The 20,899-nt window shown below is 34.6% G+C and overlaps 1 protein-coding gene across 5 annotated transcripts in view; it reads left to right on the top strand.

The window, feature by feature from the left end:
- The first annotated feature begins 2,449 nt into the window (after positions 1-2,449).
- Positions 2,450-20,899, top strand: part of LOC126968894 (homeotic protein spalt-major-like) — a 32,259-nt gene continuing 13,809 nt past the window's right edge. For 2 of the 5 annotated variants that reach the window (XM_050814042.1, XM_050814040.1), the window contains exons 1-4: positions 2,671-2,806; positions 13,185-14,951; positions 15,858-16,043; positions 16,230-16,363. In XM_050814042.1, the coding sequence (XP_050669999.1) occupies positions 2,725-2,806; positions 13,185-14,951; positions 15,858-16,043; positions 16,230-16,363 (2,169 nt within the window). In that variant the 5' untranslated portion in view covers positions 2,671-2,724. Of the gene's footprint in view, positions 2,629-2,670; positions 2,807-13,184; positions 14,952-15,857; positions 16,044-16,229; positions 16,364-20,899 lie in introns of those variants that run through there. The other 3 variants (XM_050814044.1, XM_050814043.1, XM_050814041.1) reach the window with 2 other exon arrangements.

Here is a 20,899-nt window from a genome sequence, read left to right as displayed (position 1 = left end):
ATACCAAGATTTACGGTCGATGCGTCACTCGATAGGTTGGCTCATTGATAAGAGCGCCCGAGAGGCGCGTCTTCAAGTCCCGCATCGTTCATAAATTTTCGTACAAAGTAAATTTGTATGAAATGGTACTCGTATTAAGTATATAAATACGATATTTTTAAGTGCAATTGTCGACTTTCCTGTCGATTCTTATTTAAGCAGTTTTTGAAGCGGTGTTAGTGTTAAAAATGTAATTGACGATTCGAAGGTTTTTTTTAAAACTATTTGAAAAAAAAAAGTTTTATTTACCACCTTAGGGCACATGTTAGGATGTTATTCTCACCATCTAGGTGTGGTGGTACTCCACAGTGCGGTTTTCAATGAGCTTTCTTCCAAGTACTATATAGCTGTGGAACGAGCTTCCTTGAGCGGTGTTTCCGATACGGTACGACATGGGTACCTTCAAAAATGCGCGTACTTCTTCCTTAAAGGCTGGCAATGCTCCTGTGATTCCTCTGCTGTTGCAAGACAATGTGGGCGGCGGTGATCATTTAACAACAGGTGATCCATAGGCTCGTTGTCCTCCTTTTCCATAAAAAAGCTTTCAGGCGAACTTTCTACCATATAACCTTGTACTTGCTTATATTAGAAATAGTTTTCATTGAACTTTTCTAACTTTCGGCTAAGTAATTGAAATAATTGTAAGAATTTCAATGTTTTAAAATAAATCTTTCCAGCTCATAGATAATGTGGCTTCCTGTAATACAAGAATGTTCTAAAATGGTTAATTGTTAGTTAAGCTATGACAAACAGACGTAGAGATATCTCTTTCTTCAGACGTTTCTCGGTTTAGATTACATACAAGCTTCTTCCTGCCTCTTTTTTTGAGTGGAATTCAGCATTGAAAATTGTAATTAAATCAAAATCCATTTTACAAATGAACAAAAATCATATACTTAAGCGTAAAAGTAGGGGCCAGTGGGAGGCTCCTTTGCACAGGATGCCGGCTAGATTATGGGTACCACAACGGCGCCTATTTCTGCCGTGGAGCATTACTCTGTTTCGGTCTGAAGGGCACCGTATCAAGTGAAATTACTTGGCAAATGAGTGTTGCGCACTGTATTGTAATGGGCAGGGCGTATCAGTTACCATCAGCTGAATGTTTTTATCTTCTCGTCTTTTTCTGTATTTTAAGTAAGTATTATCCATGCTTTAGTATATTAAGATCATTTTAGTAGAGACCTTCTAAGCATTAAGTAGAGTTCTAAATTATACGTTTTAACTTTGAGATATCAAAAGCAGTGCGATGATAAGCTCGGATAAAAAGCTACAACTTTGTTTCGGCCGCTTAAACTTAAATAGGTCCAATTATAAAGCGGGTAGCGTTTTACTGGGGAGTTGCAATGACTGGCAGATTCGTCCAAATTGCTTCTATCACATTAATATTGGATTCGGGCCGCCCCGGGACCACCGTTCCTATATCTATTTAATTTAAACAACACAAAGCGATTGACATGGCTCCCGGCATCCGCTGTTTGGTGTAACTCGCGCTGTTAAAATTAAAATCGATGCCAGCTATCTAGTTAGTTGTCATTGTGGTATTAGATACAGCTGTCTCTTAATGACTCAGTAAAATCTTGCTGTGTTTTTTTTCTTATTATTTTAATTGGATGTATTTTTTCGACGGTCTGTTATTGAGCTCCGCTGGCATTAGGTTTTTGCGCTCCGTTTGAATGGTAACGGTTGGTTTGATTACAATTAAAAAGAGAAATTCAAGTTAAACATGATTAACAAAAAGCTTGGTTTGCAGTGAACTCGAAAATGTGTCTCGTGGATATTTTCAGCTAAAGTTTGTTAGTTTATTTTTTCTCAATTTTATGGTAGAGTTGCCTCTATTAAAAAAAGTCGGTAAAGTATTTGTTTGGTGTTACTCATTGAAGGTTTAAGGCGCCTTAAAGTAGATAGATTATAAAAAAAAATAATATCTAATAATTTTATTCCCTATACAATGTTACTTAACTTTGTAAAAAATACCTTCTATTATGAGCTAGCTGTATGAAGGCATAACGTGTAGGAAAGTTATACTCAAACAAAGCATTATAACTTACAAAGTGTAGCTTCAATTAGCGCGTGTGGGAGGCTTCGCGGGCGCCGTGTCGCGGAGTGAGGGGCGCCATCTAGCGGGCGGACTCCCGCCCACCGGCCGCGGGGCTCGCGAGAGACTGCACTCACGTCACTTATGAATATGAGGCGTTATGATTATGAAATATGCCCCGCCCCGAATATGGAATATCACGAAGGGGGGGATGTGAGCGCGTGCGAATGGGCGAAGTTTGATTTATGAGCAGCGCCGGGCCCCGCCTCCCTGTCATAACCGAGTACCTGGTGCGCGCGCGCGTCCCCCCCGACCCCCGCCGGGCGCCCCCCTCTCGCAGCACCCGCCTAGCCTCGCTCAGTCCCGCTTGTGACGGCGAGAAGAGCGCACGTCGCAGTGTGTCCGCCCGCGACCCGTACGCAACGCACCGGCCCGAGCCGGCCCCGCGAGTGTCTGTGACCCGCGCCTCTAGCAGCGAGCCATGCGCCGCGACCACTGAGCCAACAGCACCATGCCTCGCGTCAAACCCTCCTGCGTCCGCCGCGTCTCCATCGGTACTTACCACTTACCTCACGTCCTATCACCGGCCACACTCGGCTCAGGAGTACAGCCCGTGTTGTTATAGTTCTATAAGTTTGGTTGATATCGCAATGATGCAGTTATCGGCTGCCAAGTTTGGCATTCAGCAAAAAGTGTACAAATATCGTAACTTAGAATTACGTCTGCAGCGCGGTGAGTACAGTGTTGTGTGACTTAATGAAGCGTTCATCATAATAAGCGAAAAAAGTCCTCTTAAAACTCATTCTTTAAAGAAAAAGAGAAAATTTTCAGAAATATACAATCTCTTTCTTAAAACTAAAACTAATTTTCAATCTTGACAATCAAAAATTTCAACTAAAATCTCGATCAAAAATCAAACACAATTAACAATCTAATATAATTAAAACAATCGTTACATGATTGCATTTTGATTGGTGAGAAAAATCAAATCTCACAAGTCCATTGTCCGAACACTAAAATTCTGATGAAAGAAAGCTTACAACTGCTTTAAATAAATTGATTTGAGATTTTGTTTCCTGTTCAAGCAGAAAAATGCACACTCCCTATATGTCATTGTTTTTCGTTTTTTTTTCGTCGTAATATAAAATAACATTAAATTTGTCACAATACCATAGATAGCGATCATTTAAGCGTTGTTATTTAGTTATTTAACAGTAACGTATTAATAAATATTAACTGAAAAGATTTAACTTAGACCTCTTAATAAATATAAATAAACTAATATATTATTGAAATACAAATAAATTAGAATGAAGACAGATCAAGCCTTGTTCTCGTAAAATATAAGTCTCAATAATTTATATTAAACAGCAAATATATCAAAGTAGATTCAAATATTACATCTTATTCAATTTACCGTCAGATTCGAATAAATAAAAGTCATATATAACTTATTGTTACGATTACATAAAAAACTAGATATAACTTAAGTGCCTGTATATTATTTATTGGTCAAAAAGGACACAAAGTCAAATTTTATTAATATGACCGGCACACTCGTTATGGTCGCTCTATTAAAATTTCTGTGCGTTTTATCTGTGACTGATTAAAGCGAAGAGCGTTTGAAAACTTGTGTTTGTTTTAGTGTCTTATCAAAAACAACTTAAAAGCTATATTTTATTCAAATGAAATATTAGTAACTATAAATAATTGCCGTCCATTTACCTTGAATGATGAATAGTAATTAACTACGTTTGGTGTTAATGTTGAATACTTTCTGTAAATGTATTAATTAACATCTATTTTCATATTAAATATAAATATTCATATTATGGATATTATTATACTCAAGAGCCCTCAATACTCGATAAATAATTTTTTATTAACTTGAAAAATATAAGTTTTGTTCAGTTGTATTTAAAATAAATATCCGACGGGATACCTTGAAAAGGATTTTGACAAGATATCCATAGAGGCGCTTTTTTCAGCCGAGCAGTAGTATATAAGCACAAAGTTTTTGCATTATTTGAAGTTGCTAGTGAAATTATCACGCTGATAAGACTTATGTCTTGGCTTATGTCTCAAGGTACAAAATACATATTATTATATTATTTTAAATTAAATACCTAATACTATAGGTTCATGAGAAAAAAACAGTGACAAATTGATTTTTTTTGATAATTATTGTCGAGCACTTATATATACGAATTCGTAACTTTGCTCTCAAAAATCAGCCTTGTGTTATGTTTTCTTAATAAAGACATAACTTACCACTTACCTTACTTTATAAACAAAGTCTAAAAAGACATCCGTGTGGCGAAGCTATGAATATAATCATGAAACATGAAAAGGTTTGAGACTTGTTTGTTGCAAACATTTTTTTTTAAGTTTCTGCGTAAGGCGCGCGTCATTTGTTTGCGATTTGCTTTGATGCGGCCGCGGTGCATAGAAATCACACCAAAATTGCGACAAACAGACACCACTAATCCTTCTTCTTACAAACTAGCTTGCTTCGAATGAGACACTTAGAGTTCTTACCGCAAGATTATCCGGGATTATTACAAATGTTTTGTGTAACGGTCTAGCTCGCATTTCAATGAAAACATTTATGGAAATTGCTACGAAACTTAGCTTTAAACCATAAAGTTTTACTCAATAACGCCATTAAATAGACATTAAAACGTGGTGAAAGTTGAAAAATCAATGTGATAAGCAAATGTATTCGTTTTCATGTAAAATATTTTAATCAGTTGATATGATTCAGTCGTAAAAACGAAAACATACATAGGTTTGTAGATTTAATGTAAATAATTCTATATTTTTATGTAGTTCCAAGTCTTGTTAAGATAATGTCGTCGAAGAAACAGTCTTATAATCTTAATTTATATTTTCTTTCCGCGATTTACATAAATAACTAGTAAATAATTAATTTAATACCATCTAATATTAATTCAGTTTGCTAATAATAATATTTTTTTATCTACTTACTCTTATTATAAAGAGGTATAATTTTTAATAAAATGTCTTCGAAGCGCAGAGATTTTTTTTATGAAAATAAGGAACGAGACGAGCAGGACGTTCAGCTGATGGTAACTGATACGCCCTGCCATTACAATGCAGTGCCGCTCAGGATTCTTGAAAAACCCCAAAATTCTGAGCGGCACCACAATTGCGCTCGACACCATAAGACATAAGATGTTAAGTCTCATTTGCCCAGTAATTTCACTAGTTACGACGCCCTTCCAACCGAAATAGCCGCCGAATATGGAATAGATTATACATGGGTACCATCTAAAAAAAATTGGTACCTAACTCTTGAAGTATACAGAAAAACATGATTAAGTGTGAGATTTTGGGCAAAAGATATAGAGGCGCAGAAATTTAAATTAATGAATGAATTATTTGATTATTAAATTATTCAATAATAATGGTTTTCATATTACTACTTATGAGCTCACACTTAGGTACCACCACTCTTCCATGATACCACAGGTATATAGGTATCATCACTCTTCCATGTAGGTACCAGGTACCATACGGTCGTCAAGGCGTACTTATATTACTATAATACATAGGAGTGAATAAATATTCTATTTATAATTATAAATTTAGATATTTATAAGTAATTGAGGAATTTATTGCCTACCTATTCATTTTCCTCGGGTCTAAGGCGTAGCTTTTAGAAGTGGTGCCAGATGCTGACCTTCAATAACTGATAGAAATATCCAACACACAATGAAAATATTTGAATATAGGTGATCACCTACCTACTACTACTACCTTAGTTAAACCCCCATAGTATTTTTATTGTTAAGCAACGCTATAAAGATCTACAGAATTACATTCTTAATAATGACTAATAATTCTCCTCAGATATACCAAACCCTCTCGACATAAATTCTAACGTTATTTATTCATATCGCTCAAAAACACTGATGAAGTAGTTATAAATTAAACAACTTACGATGACTTTTAAAGGCCGGCAACGCTCCTGTGATTCCTCTGGTGTTGCAAGAGATTGTGGGCGGCGGTGATCACTTAACAACAGGTGACCCGTACTCTCGTTTGTCCTCCTATTCCATAAAAAAAAACTAGTCTTAAACATGACTCGGGAAAAGTTGAGCTTTATTGAAAGAAGTATCAAGAAACTCATTGCCACTCTTTTAAATCAAATTGTACGACTCAACAAATATAATTATTACAATCTATGTTAAGTGATGCATACTTGTTTCACCTTAAGAATTCATAAAGTAAAAACATCATAAAAATCTTCAAAGAGTTATTGAGTAGGTTCAGTGGATGCACCAATTCAGTTATTGTGCTTGCATTTTTATAAACATCTGAAGTATTTAAGGCCGCTATCCAAAGAAATCGCCAAAATAGCGCAAATAAATTTTATTTTTACTAAAATAATTATGTCTACAGAATATGAGAAGAAAATTCATTTCTTCTTTCTTCAGTTGGAGCCATGTTAATCATTCAATCTAGATAAAAACTGTATGAAAAATTATTTACTGTTTACCGATACTATTTGATATGACGTGGTTTTGTTATTATTGAAAAGAAAATTGTATAATGTTTGTAATTAATTAAAAATGCTTCTAATTCTGAATTAAAACTATGGCGATCTTGTACCAGAGAGGTAAGCTAGCTCCGCTCGATTCCTCAACGCGGTTGGCTCGGTCCCTAGCCTGAAATAAAGTATAACTTTAACTAAAAGATCAGGATGGATAGAATCGTCCAGACTTTGTGTCCTTCGAGTATCTTTTAGGGACTACCTAAGTCCTACGACGACACTTGACCTAACCATCTCAACGTTACGTTCTAATATCCTACCTTAGATAATTTATACGTCTAGATAGAGCCTTTTCTACAAGACAACCGATTAAAACAGGCCAGGTTTATTACTTTAGTGTGCGTAACAAGCAGGTCTTAGGAAGGTTTTACCAGTGGAAGGCTCCTTGGCACAGGATGCCAGCTAGATTATGGGCCATACGATATACCACAATGGCACCTGTTTCTGCCGTGCAGTAATGTGTAAACATTACTGTGTTTCGGTCTGAAGGGTGCCATAGCTAGTGAAATTACTGGGCAAATGAGATATAGATAGTATCCTACATGTCCAACTAGATCCTTATAAACAATGTAATTATAGTTCACTTGTTTTTGTTCATTTCGTTGTTGCCACAAGTGCTATGTGGCAACAACGAAATGACAAACGCTTAAGCGAGTCAGCGAGCGCTCTGTCGTTTCATCAATTTTCATGTGTTATAGATATTTAGTTGTGTTTGAATTATAACAATAGACTATTAGTGATGATCCGATACAAAGGTCGCGGGTTCAACGCCGCAACACATTGTATCTTATACTTAATATGAATTCACAATTAGCATTCGTAAATGACTAAAATATCATTTAATTGTAATTCTAGTACCTAACCTCTAGGATCAATGGATCAATGAAATATTAATACGTATTTGGGTAATATTGTGTTGAAATTAGCCAGTTGTTGTTTAATTTATTTCATATGTACATACATACAAACCCACACATAGGTAGGTAATTATAGAAACTGCCAAAGATGCTTTAGGAAAAGCCTTTAATGCATCAGAAATTTTTCCCTCATTTTTAGTACCTTCACTTAGCTTTTTTTTGTTTTTTAATAGTATATTTTCGTCGTTTTCAAATTTTCAATATAATATTTACCTAAGTTACTATTTAGGATATTAAAAGATACCTACCTAATAATGATAATTTCATCAAACTCGGCCGAACTGTAATAACGTAAATATCTTGAATGGCTTTAAAATAATTTCTATCGGATACTGAAGTTAATGTCAATTAATAACTCAAGTATTAATACTTTCAAATCGTCATCGCTTTTGTTGAAAATAATAAGCGAGAATCTGTACAATTGCTCTTAAAAATCATATTTATATAACACAGTGAATTCAATTAATATTAACGACATGTATGAAGAACATAGGTAAATAACTTGGAGAGATAATATCTATATAATAGCAATTCTTATCTTTACAATTATCAATTACTTATATCACGCTTGTCTTATAAATTTTGTTCTAGCCTAATCCAAAAGTTAACATTTCCTGAAGAAAATTTTTCCACAAAGTGAATAAATAATTTTATACTGAGAATAAACCATTCCTAATCACACTTTTTCTTTAAGCCGTTATAAAAAGTAATTTTAACACAGAATTAGTAACTACTGAAAAACGTAGCTACATTCACTTAAATTCCAGTGCCACTTTTAGCCTATAAAAGTTAATTATAAAACAACAAAACAATATTGTTTTATATTCATTAAAAACAAGTGCGTGTTATTAAAAGCAAATGAATTAAACAATACAATTTGTTGTTTGGTTGAGACCCTTTCCAAATTAAAACATCATTTTTAAAGACATTTAAAATTTAACGCGTATATATCTTCTTAAAATAAATATACCTATAATATTTTAAACCTGTATTTTTTATTCAATTCAACATCCATATTGATATGTCTGAGAAGGCCCAAAAAATGTGGATTTTCTATTTCCTATTTTTATAGTACGTACTTGTGTACTACAATTTTTCATGTAAAATAATAACACAGTGATTCATAATCACAAACTTAAGTGAAGCCAGATAGGCTTCCCTAACGTACCCCCTATATGCGCCCACTGGATGGTTGAAATTAAATAAAATACCTTGAAATTAGAAAAATAAATAAATAACTGTAGCGGAATTATACGCAAAAGACACAAATGAGTATATCATATAAATATCACCATACAATAAAGACTATTATTAGTTTTGAGCTACTCAAAATAAGAAGGGTGTATTTTACTTTGTAAAAAACTAAAAAAAAAAAACACGCTTAAAATCTTGTAATTTTTATCACATAATTGTATTTTTTGTGACCCTGCATTACCACGGCGAGAACCAGTGATGATCCCTTTCCCATTCTTTGAGATCATTCGTTCATCTACTCGCCGCTAGATGGCGCTTTACTTTACCATAGTAATTTCATTGGATTTACGAACAACAAATACTTCTACGCATTTTTTTAAAACAATAATTCTGATTTCATAAAAAATATTATTATTATAATTATTAAAATCCTGAGTATTTTATAAACACTTATAATAAAGAATTTGGTTTTGGAACTTTATTACAATATCTTAGAATTGTTTAATGTCAAAAATTTATGTCTGTAAGAAATGTTTATAAAAATAATAATTTTGAAAACGACCCAATAAGTGACAGTCAAAAATAGATTAAAAAAAATTAATAGTTTCAGAAGTTATCGTAAAAGGGGTTTATGCCATGCGAACTCTATAAATCCACACCCTGAGCCACTAAAACAATTTTTATGTAAAAATTGCAATAAATCGATTTACATTTTATTACACGTTCGTCCGTACGTCATATATTACTTATCGGTCACCAAGCTCTGTACAACCTAGGTATTATGTAGTTTTTGTGACATACAATAGATGTTTGGAATTTGATTTCGTTCTATAAATTTATGCAGAAGCGGTCATCCTACCAGCTCAGCAATCTCTTCCGAATGCCAGTCACAAAACGATGGATATCTGTTCACATGGAGAACAACGAAACTTAACTTAGACTTATTGTTATAAATATTATAATTTTTATATTTCGGATGTTATACGTTTTGGTTTTCTAGTATACATTTAATTAGAATAAGCTTGCTATGGGACGAAATCGCCTGAAATAAAAGAATACTATTACATCATCAATTCTCTGTTTATCTTTCAAAGTTTCACATAATATATATACAGATTATAAACACATTTTTTGCAATATCGTTTGTGAATATGGGAATTCTTACAACAGCGAAACCACTTAATTGATTCGAATACTGCGTAAAGGCGTGAATATTTATGTTTTTATTAACAACAGAAGTAGTATTTAAATCGATATATTCACAAAAAACAAGTACATAATATAATGAATTCTAATAAAAGGGAAATTTATACACTTTAAATGTTTCAAACAAATACATATGCATCTAAATAATGTAAACTCACAGCAAATTATATGAATTAAATTGAGATGCAGAGCTCTTATAGATTGATAGTGAAATATATTATGTAGTTTGTTTATAATTATTGTTAAACATAATATAAATTCAGCCGTAATGTCATGTCGGGGCAGTAAAAATTAACCATGAGACTTAAATACTTAAAGCCAAAAAGGAATTAAATGACTATGGGCCGCTTGCTCTCTTAAGGTCGTGATATCTAAAAAAAACTATAAAAATCCAAACCAAAATCTACATTTCAATATAGTCTTTATATAATTAGATTTACCAACAAATACAATAAACTCCGAGGTAGGTATTATAAACTTTATACAGTAAATTCTTGTAATGATATGTATGAAACTATGCAACTCGCTAAAGTGAATGATATTATGCCATTGCGTGACAACCGCCCGACCGTGCAGTACTAAGTATTCAGTGTTACTTGTCACATTTCACATACAAACTTATTTATTACCCTTGATAAGCCATGTTGTATAACCGACTTATATAAAGTAGGTACTTATTTTGCGATAAAGAAATTTTGGATGCGATATGGCTTGGTATTTGATCGCTGCTGATTACAAGAGCATTTCCGACATTTAAGGGTTAACGCACTTATTTTGGTCATGTCATACCATTTACCTGCTCGGAGTTTCCCTACGAGATCGAATTAGAAATGAGGAGATCCATAGCAGAACCAACGTCACTGACAGTGGGCAGGGCACATAGTTCGACGAATAAATGGCCGGTGGGACAATAAAGTCCTTGAATAGCGACCACGTACCGGAAGCTGCAGTGTAAGTAGGCCTCCACAAGAAGGACCGACGATCTGGTCAAAATCACCGGAATAGGTTGGTTAAGGAGAAGAACCTATCATGGTGGAGATCTTTGGGGGAGGCTTTATTTAGCAGTGGACGTCTTCCGGCTGAGATGATGATGATACCTGCCTAAAAATACCACGGTAGGAAAGTAATTCCACTGTTTGGTTGTATGTCAAAGAAAGTTCCAAGAAAACTGATGCATTGTGATTATACATGATTATATATATGAAATATATTAGATAATTCGACATCAGGGATCAGGTCAAAGGACTACTACACACATGGAACTGATACCAATGTGTTCCTTAAGGTGCCCCTATTTGATTAAAATCCTTTCTGTAATTATCAATTATCGTGTATTTTATTTTACATTTGTAACAAATGATTTAAGTATATTGTTACAATGCTCAAAGTATAGTGTGCATGCGCCGCCCTCCGCTGTCCACTAATGAATAGATAAATGACTGAATGAGTTGGTATTTTAGAATTACTCGTCGATAAAACGTCAAAGATATGTGTTGTTTAAACGTAAAATACCATGAGAACCCCAAGCATTTGTGCAATGCCGTCATAGTAGACACATATCAGCAGTTGAGCTAAATTTCATTTTAGTTGATGGGTGGGGTCGATTCCGCCCATGGTATTTTTAATCATAAAAATGTGAAATAACTGTCAATTTTTATCGGGACCTTGATACCGAAACATTATTAATAGTACTCGAACACGACTGCTTGCCGACAGAAAAAGGCCGCTGCGGTTTAAATCTGGCCGGTATTCTTTTTAAAATATATTCAAATCCCGTACGTATACATATAAAAAGTTATCTCAAGATATATATACATAAAAAACAATAGAAAATCACTAAATATTATAATATATGAGCAGTTAATAAATGTAATATATGTTTAAGTACTTAAAATTTTAAAATGCCAATATTAATAAGAATTTGTAGTAATTGACCAGTGTGAGGAGTGTTAGCATTATTATGTTTCGGCCTGAAGGGCGCCGTAGCTAGTGAAATTTCTGGGCAAATTACACTTGACATCTTATGTCTCAAGGAGACGAGCGCAGTTGTAGTGCCACTCAGATTTTTTTCGTTTTGCAATAATCCTGAGCGGCACTGCATTGTAATGAGCAGGGCATATCAATTTTAATTACCATCAGCTGAACGTCCTGCTCGTCTCGTCCCTTATTTACAAAAAAATATGTTGTTACCCTTGAATTAATTCATCTCTTGTCTAATTCAATAATTTTTCAATTAGAATTATATTTTAATATCAATTTTCTGAAACCTATTGCTCTGTTTCTGGGCGAGTTAATGTCCATTTTAAAATTTGATGACTATTTACAACTTAATTGGGGTGAAAACTAAAACGATTAGTGTTAGTAATTAGGAAATTGTATTTGAGCTCATAGCTAGGAGCAATAAATTAAAAAATAATAAACTTGATACTTTATTTGAAGTACTTAGAATGTAGTGCTGAAAGTTAATACCAAAGAGCAATTAATTCATTTATAGAGTACTAATAAGGTATACGTAGCCTAAACATTGTGCTAATTAATAATATGGTACGTGATAAAAAGCTGTTTGTATATATTGTATATCATTATAACTCATTAGGAAGATATTCTTAACTTGTAAAGCAAATAATATTTACGTATAGAATTTGATCAATTTTAAGAAGTCATCTATCTTATCAAGTGTATATACTTATACCAATTTGAAACAGAATCTAAAAAGTTTATCAAAAGTTGCATATTCTAATAACTTAATACAGTAGGCAAAAATTAAAACAACTCTGCACTCCTTAGATATTTACATAACACTGTACTACATATGCCAATACATTTTTGCATAAGTTCTGCATTAGGCTTTAAATGGGTTTTCTAATTTAGTGAAGTTATGTGAAACAAGCTATATGAACTCATTAATCAATATAGGTATTTAGTAGAAGGACATTTAATATTTAGTTTCAGATCCTAATATGATTTCTTTTTGGGATCATTCTTATGAGATTTCGGTAAATGATAAGAAAGAATGTAGATATATTTTAAAGTGATCGATACTTAGTATTCATATAAATTAAATAGATTAAAACAGAACCGTTTAATAGTATTGAAGCATTTATAGAAATTAACTTTTTATATGATGGAGATAGGGATTCCATTCTCATGCTCGAAATTAATCCAAAAATATTTAATGGTTTGAGAGCGTGTTCTAAATATTATTGTTTTGTTTCAGGTGACAGTTCGGGGTCTTGTTCTGAGGAAGACGTAAGCAATGTTATGCCTGAAGATGGCAGAGATCGTCCAGAAACGCATATGTGTCCTCGATGCCAGGAGCAATTTGAGAACTTGCACGATTTCTTATTTCACAAGAGGCTTTGTGATGAGAAAGCAATTCAGATGGGGGAAGAGCGTATGCACTCTGATCCGGAAGACATGGTTGTTTCGGGGGACGAAGAAATGGATAGCCCTACAAAGAGACTAGAGCAGGTCAGAAGACACCGTCAAGATGCTGAAAATAATAACAGCCTTGAAGATGGGGAAGCTGAAGTGCCAGAGGCTGATGTTCCTTCAGTTGGATTACCTTTTCCTGTTGCTGGGCATGTAACTCTAGAAGCTTTACAAAATACAAAAGTTGCTGTAGCACAATTTGCAGCAACAGCGATGGCAAATAACGCAAATAATGAAGCTGCATTGCATGAACTGGCAGTATTACAAAGCACGTTATTCACATTGCAACACCAACAAGTATTTCAACTACAATTGATTCGACAGTTGCAAACCCAGTTGTCATTGACGAGAAGAAAAGATGATCAAAACATAAGTCCGCCACCGAGTGAACAGGAACCAACTACTCCCGCCACACCAGTCCGATCACCGTCGCCGCCGCGTCCGCCACGGGAGCCATCCCCTGTTGAGCCCCTTCCTCCTACTAGCCAAAGCTTGCCATCGACCCATACACACATAACACCTAAAATGGAGCCGATTTCCATTCCTAAACCTCCAACCTCTTCTCCATCTATGATGACACATCCACTTTATAGTTCCATATCATCATCGCTAGCATCTGCAATCATCACCAACAATGATCCTCCGCCATCGTTGAATGAACCAAATACACTCGAAATGTTACAAAAGCGAGCTCAAGAAGTACTTGATAATGCATCACAAGGCCTTCTAGCCAATAATCTAGCAGATGAACTAGCTTTTCGAAAATCAGGAAAAATGTCACCATATGACGGAAAAAGTGGAGGAAGAAATGAACCATTTTTCAAGCATAGATGCAGATATTGTGGAAAAGTTTTTGGAAGCGATTCAGCACTTCAAATTCACATTCGCTCGCATACAGGTGAAAGACCTTTTAAATGTAATGTGTGTGGATCTCGATTTACAACAAAAGGAAACCTTAAAGTCCATTTCCAGCGACACACTGCAAAGTTTCCTCACGTAAAAATGAACCCTAATCCAGTGCCGGAACATTTAGATAAATATCACCCACCCCTACTAGCACAGCTTTCGCCGGGACCTATACCTGGAATGCCACCACATCCACTTCAGTTTAATCCTGGTGCGCCTGCTCCATTTCCGCCAAGTTTGCCAATGTTTAGACCATCGCATCATGACTTGCTTCCCCCTCGACCACTCAATGATAAACCTCATCCACAACATCCATTATTTGCAATGCGAGAAGAACAAGACGCACCCGCTGACCTCAGTAAACCTTCGACGTATAGTCCAACTCGACCTTCATCTGATTTATTCAAGTCGGAACCGCAGGATGAAGAGAGCCAGCGAGATTCTAGTTTCGAAGAAACAGACCGAATATCTCCTAAGCGAGAAATTGATGAGAACGAGCCCGTGCAGGAGCCCGAACCCGACCGATATCCTTCAACTTCACCGTATGACGAATGCAGTATGGATTCCAAATATAGTAATGAAGATCAAATTGGGAGAGAAAGCCCGCATATGAAGCCAGATCCAGATCAGCCGGAGAATCTATCAAGTAAGAATCAATCGATATCTGGACCAATTTCAATAGCAACGGGACTTCGTACTTTCCCATCCTATCCACTTTTTCCGCATTCTCCTCCCAGTAGTATTTCTTCAGGTAGTGTAACTCCTTATAACAATATTTCTCATGTTCCTAATGAATCTGATATTTCACACGACCCAGTGTTTTTTAATTCTCTATTGCCTAGACCTGGAAGCAATGATAACTCTTGGGAAAATTTAATAGAAATCACAAAATCGTCAGAAACATCAAAATTGCAACAATTAGTTGATAATATAGACAATAAAGTATCCGATCCTAATGAATGCATAGTATGTCACCGTGTTCTTTCGTGCAAAAGTGCTTTACAAATGCACTATCGGACTCATACCGGGGAAAGACCGTTTCGCTGCAAATTATGTGGTCGCGCTTTCACAACTAAAGGTAACTTAAAGACCCATATGGGTGTCCATCGAATAAAGCCTCCTTCTCAGATGCTACATCAGTGTCCTGTCTGTCATAAAAGATTTTCTGATCCAAACCTACTGCACCAGCATGTGCGCTGGCACACAAGCGACCGCTCCTCTATACCTATGAATCATTTAGGCATTCCCGATATTAGCAATAACCAAACATTTAATAGTAACACGAGTATTTCTGAAATCAGTGACTATTCCCCCTTTTGCACAATCCCACCTCCCACGTTCCCAACTCCGTCTACTCCCGGCGACCGAAGGGCGGACTCCCGCGAAAGTGACGATGAGAGCGGCCGTGATTATCGCGAGAGTACAACTCGGGAGTTCGACGACGACTCTGACCTAAAGGAGCGTCGAACTTCGCCGCTCTCTGTCTTCGCGTCGGTGTCCGAATGTGAAGTAAAAACTGTCACCACAACGGCTTCCCTCCCATCGGCGACAGGTTCGGAGAGCGGCCGCAGCCCGCGCGCGTCGCCGTCGCTGTCTCCGGCGGCGCTGTCGTCGCCGCGACGGGCGCAGCACTCTCCGCTGCCGTCTCCGCCCGCGGCCGCGCCCGCTCCACTGGCCGCACTCGGGGCACTCGGCGGGTCTCCATTCAGCCCGCTAGGACTCGCCTTTCCTCCCGCAGGTATGGCTAGCGGGACTTACCACCGCCCGCCCCGGTCGTCCGCTTTTCCGATCCTTCTTGTTAATCCTAATATTGTTCTGACCTAACACACCGGGCGCTTAACGACTTGATAACATTGTAATAACATTCTAATACTTGTGTGTAAAGGACGAACATACTGATAAATATTATAACGATTGTGTGCAGTGCGCGGCAACACCACGTGTACCATCTGCTACAAAACGTTCGCTTGCAACTCTGCGCTGGAAATTCACTACCGAAGTCACACCAAAGAGCGTCCCTTTAAGTGCACTGTCTGCGACCGAGGCTTCTCTACGAAGGTGAGTTACACTTATTATTATTATTATTACACTTTAACATCATCATTCCTTTTAAGTATGACTTATATATGAATACCCATTTTTTATTATATGGACCTTTTTTATATTTTTCTTTATATTATTAAGTATAATAAGCATCTTAATTTTGAAAGATTAGACCCCATTATTACACTTTTATTTATCGATGTAATAAACTCAGTCAAGATTTGTTCGATATTGTAAATAAATAATTATTGTTTAACCAATTACTAATAAGACCAATTTTACAAATAAATATTTAAAAAGTTAACATTTGCAAAGCGTCACGTATTTAAACAAATTTCCTTAATTCTAATAGTATGAACTGCGATCGAGTATCTTTGGCTTCGAGCCAGTTTATACTTTATTGTTACACAAATAGCAACACGTATATCTACGCGTTTACGACGCTTTCTCTCATTTCCACAACATATCGAATGCTTTACTATCAATAAGCTAATAAATATACCAAAGAAGTTGGTGTATCTGTCAATATCTACAGATCATTTATTAAGGCCAAAACACTTATGAAAAGAAATTAAAACATATATATTTACGTATTAACACACAATGCGAACAGAATAAATGCCTTTTCAAGAATCTTGTTGGGAACGCTCTTGGCATAGAAAAGAAGTAGGTGAAAGGTTCTATCCATTCTTTCTACTGTGGCTTCTGTGGAAGATATACCACAGATTTGCCAGAATCACGTTAGATTAGACTACCAAGCTTTGAGTATGTGTCTTCTATGTTTAACGGTAATAATCGGTGTTCAGATTACATAAAGTTTAATTTTTTAATAATATCTGAAACAAATAATATACATGCTTGTAAGACTATAAACGACATACACAAATAGAAATACTTAAATAATTAATTAATATAAGTACTAAAATAATATTTACAACTTAATCTTATTTATTTTAATATATTTACACAAAATATTTACAAAAGGAGTGTAAGCTAGGGAGAGGAGACATTTAACGGAGGTTGAACGGGGGACTTCAGCGGGTATATAATTAATTATTAACATAAGTCACGGCATATTATCTTAAAATTTTATATTATGGTTAAATTTCGAGCTACAGGCGACAGCTAGTTGATATATTCAAAAACTGATAACGACAGGCAAGCACATCATTCAATTAAAATACGTAAGATTTTTTAGATACAGAAAAACAACGTTTACATAAATTAAAATATAGATATAATATGTAGCATTACAAAATATCTATAATATTTAAGATTCTTATAATTCTGTAAGTTCGAAAATCACGAAGAATAGATAATTGTCTCTAGATTTTATATATTACACACTTTGAATTATCTTTTAAGTGTTAGCAACCACGGCCGAGTAAAAAAAGGATTCCGTGTCACCTTACATAACAGTGATGCACCAAAACAAGCCGGTAAACACCTACACTAATACTAGCCGATCGGCCGCCATTATGAGATTTGCCATCGCCTGTGACAGATCAGTTTGCGTCGCAATAAAATATTTTAAAAATGCCGTCGTGCGTTGTATTAAAGTGTAAAAACAATACTTTAAAAGTATTTGTGGATATATGATTATTTAAGGGAGAAAATATTGTGTAACTAACAAAAGAAGTAATCCCGAAATTGTGTTATTAATTTGAATTTTAATTACAAGTTATTAAAGCCCTGAATATAATAAATGAAAGATTAAATGAGTTCGTAATTCATCTAAAAACGGAGATATATTTCAAAAGTAATTGTACGGTATGTGATGTCGAAAAGCAACTCCGTGTTGGTACAAGACTGCATTCTCTGGTTTCATTTCATCCAAGTTTCAGTGCATTAATTTTGCAGCCAGTAATTACAAGTCGCAAGTCGACGCCTCCAGTTCACATAAGTTTGGGTCGTTACTCGTTGTCTTCCACCAGAATACCAGACTTGCTGACTAATTGACGAGCAACTTTACTAACTTGTAGGCCCGTTCATTTTGATTTAATCCAAGACATTCTATTAGCGTGTAATGTTTGTCGGTATTTATGACTTGGATTTTCATTGTCGTATAACTATTACATCTTGGTTAAATTTAATACGGTTGAGTTAGATCGATTATACGCTCATTATGTAACTATAAATATAAAATTTCTTATTCAAATACATATTTTATATTTTGAACTCCATACGAAAGCATGTACCAATGACTATGTAAGTAGAGCAATATTACATTATATTTAATAACATGATGTAACTTAAATTATTTTCAATTTACAAATTCAAAATCACTTTTTTTCATGAAGGTCTTGGAAATGACACTAAAAACTAAAAAAAAAATGTTTTCTTATTGAATCTACCGCTACTTCGTAAAGGGTTGAACTAATGAGAAGATGTAGCAAGAAACTCTTATAATTAACCTACTTATAATATATGTCCCCGTAGGCTCCTTTGCTTGCTAACTCTTAAAGATAACTTACGGGGTAAAATTCAGTTTTTCAGCCTGTTACCAAAAACGAATAATTAAATTTGATCAAAATAGTTCATAAAAATTAATAGTAAGTATCTTACAGACAGACAAACAGATTTACTTCTACACTCATGATTTTAGTAGGAATGTAAGCTTTTTTCGTATTGATCAACATAAGTAAATAATAATCAAGTAGTTTTGTAAAATGATGTTTACACAATTAAATGAATTCAACCATAGTTTTATAATACGACGACACATCAATTATGTTTAGAATTAAACTTTCTTGAGGCGAAAAGCTTTTACTATAAGTACTAAAACACTAAGCTTAATAATTTGATAGCCTTTAATGGTAGTTCCAGCCGTAGTAAGTTGACGCGCGCTGATATTAAATGCAATTTAAATACTCACTGTATAATAAATACACCGACACAGATTAATATTGTGTTATGTTGAGCAAATAACTCGTAACTGGATCTGCCTCGAAATAGCAAGGTTCTAAATATAATAAAATATCATTCAGTATGTCTGATTTGGTTTTCGGTGGCAAAATTTGGAAATGGTCGCTGAGGATTAACTAAAAACTTGATTACTTCCAATCTTTTAGACGTATTATCTTTTAGTCTATACAATCAATTATGGTGTATGCTTTCTCCAGATTTTCGCAAATTAATTAAATCAATATTGTATTTGATAAAATATTAATATTCCATCTACAACCTATAAGTACCTATGTTAATTACTTTGAGATTTTCAAAATCAACTGTTTATAATATAAATACGAAATCAGTTACCTTTAACCAAAAAGTTTACATATGTTAGGTAATTTTATCAAAAAAATACGATATGTGTTAGGACCTATCTTTTATAAAAATAGCAATCGTATCTCATCTTCTTCTCCTTATTTTTTAATTGTAGGCAATTAAAAGTGTTAAAACTGTAAGTGGTCCACAGATAGGGTAGTTTACCCTACTCAATAAATAGTTGTTTAGGTTTCCAGACTTAGGCAGATGTTTACAATAATTTAATAAAAACCGGTTATTTTCATCTGATTCTTTACGCAATGAATTAAATATTACGTAGTTAACAATTTGATCTATTACTTAACATTACATTCTGTGATATAAAAATGTAATTAGTTTATTTAATTCCTTGAGCATAATTTTCACGTTGCGATGTTAATTTTTCATGTTTCAACGACGTAAACTTTGAATGATCAATATAACTTTTTTGTACCTAAAAGTACTATTTATCAAAAGGAAACCAAAAATTTATCCTTATCATTTCAAGCAACTTCATTTCCTAATTATAAAGAATAATGAATTTCATTCAATTCATTCTCAAATAACCCGTTTATTTTTTTTTCGTATTCGTAGATTATAATTGTTAGAGTTTTATGAATAAAATACGTAGCAGTTTTTTAACTCTTTGCTGGTTCTGACTTTTAAATGTTGTAAAGCTTATTTATATGCTAATTGTGTTTTTTTTTTACTTATCATCACTATTCCCTATCTTAGTTCGCAACTAGGTACCTATAGCTTAAAATATTTTACATCATAATTAATAATAAATGGGTACTTTAAAAAAAAAGCGCGTACACCCTCCTTAAAGGCCGGCAACGCTTCTGTGATTCCTCTGTTGCAAGAGAATGTGTTCGGCGGTGATCACTTAACACCAGGTGACCCGTACGCTCGTTTGTCCTCCTTTACCATAAAAAAATGTGTCAAAATTAGGTTCTATATGACATAATATAAGTACCTACATATAATAAATCCGTTAGTTAATAATCAAAACGTTACTTAACTGCGGCCATAATTAAATGCTAATATAGGCTCTCTACTTTGCTGTTATGGCAAATCAAGTATTTAAATAAATTCAGGCCGTATTTCAAGCATTTCTGCTCAGGCAGTGCGGGCGCAGTGCTCTGGCCAAAGTGGTCGCAACAAAAATGATAACTTATAAAATATAATTTATACTATAAAAAGCATGAAAATTTTATTTTTCTCCCATTCTGTGTTGAGATCCTTGATCCGTGGTGTCCTAGCGCTATAAGGCTTTTTAAGGAAATAGCAAAAAGATTCATCGAT

The sequence above is a fragment of the Leptidea sinapis genome, chromosome 17, assembly GCF_905404315.1.
Source record: "Leptidea sinapis chromosome 17, ilLepSina1.1, whole genome shotgun sequence".
NCBI lineage: Eukaryota > Metazoa > Arthropoda > Insecta > Lepidoptera > Pieridae > Leptidea > Leptidea sinapis.
The sequence above is the reverse complement of the archived record's forward strand: the minus strand, read 5'-3'. Positions and strand labels throughout refer to the sequence as shown.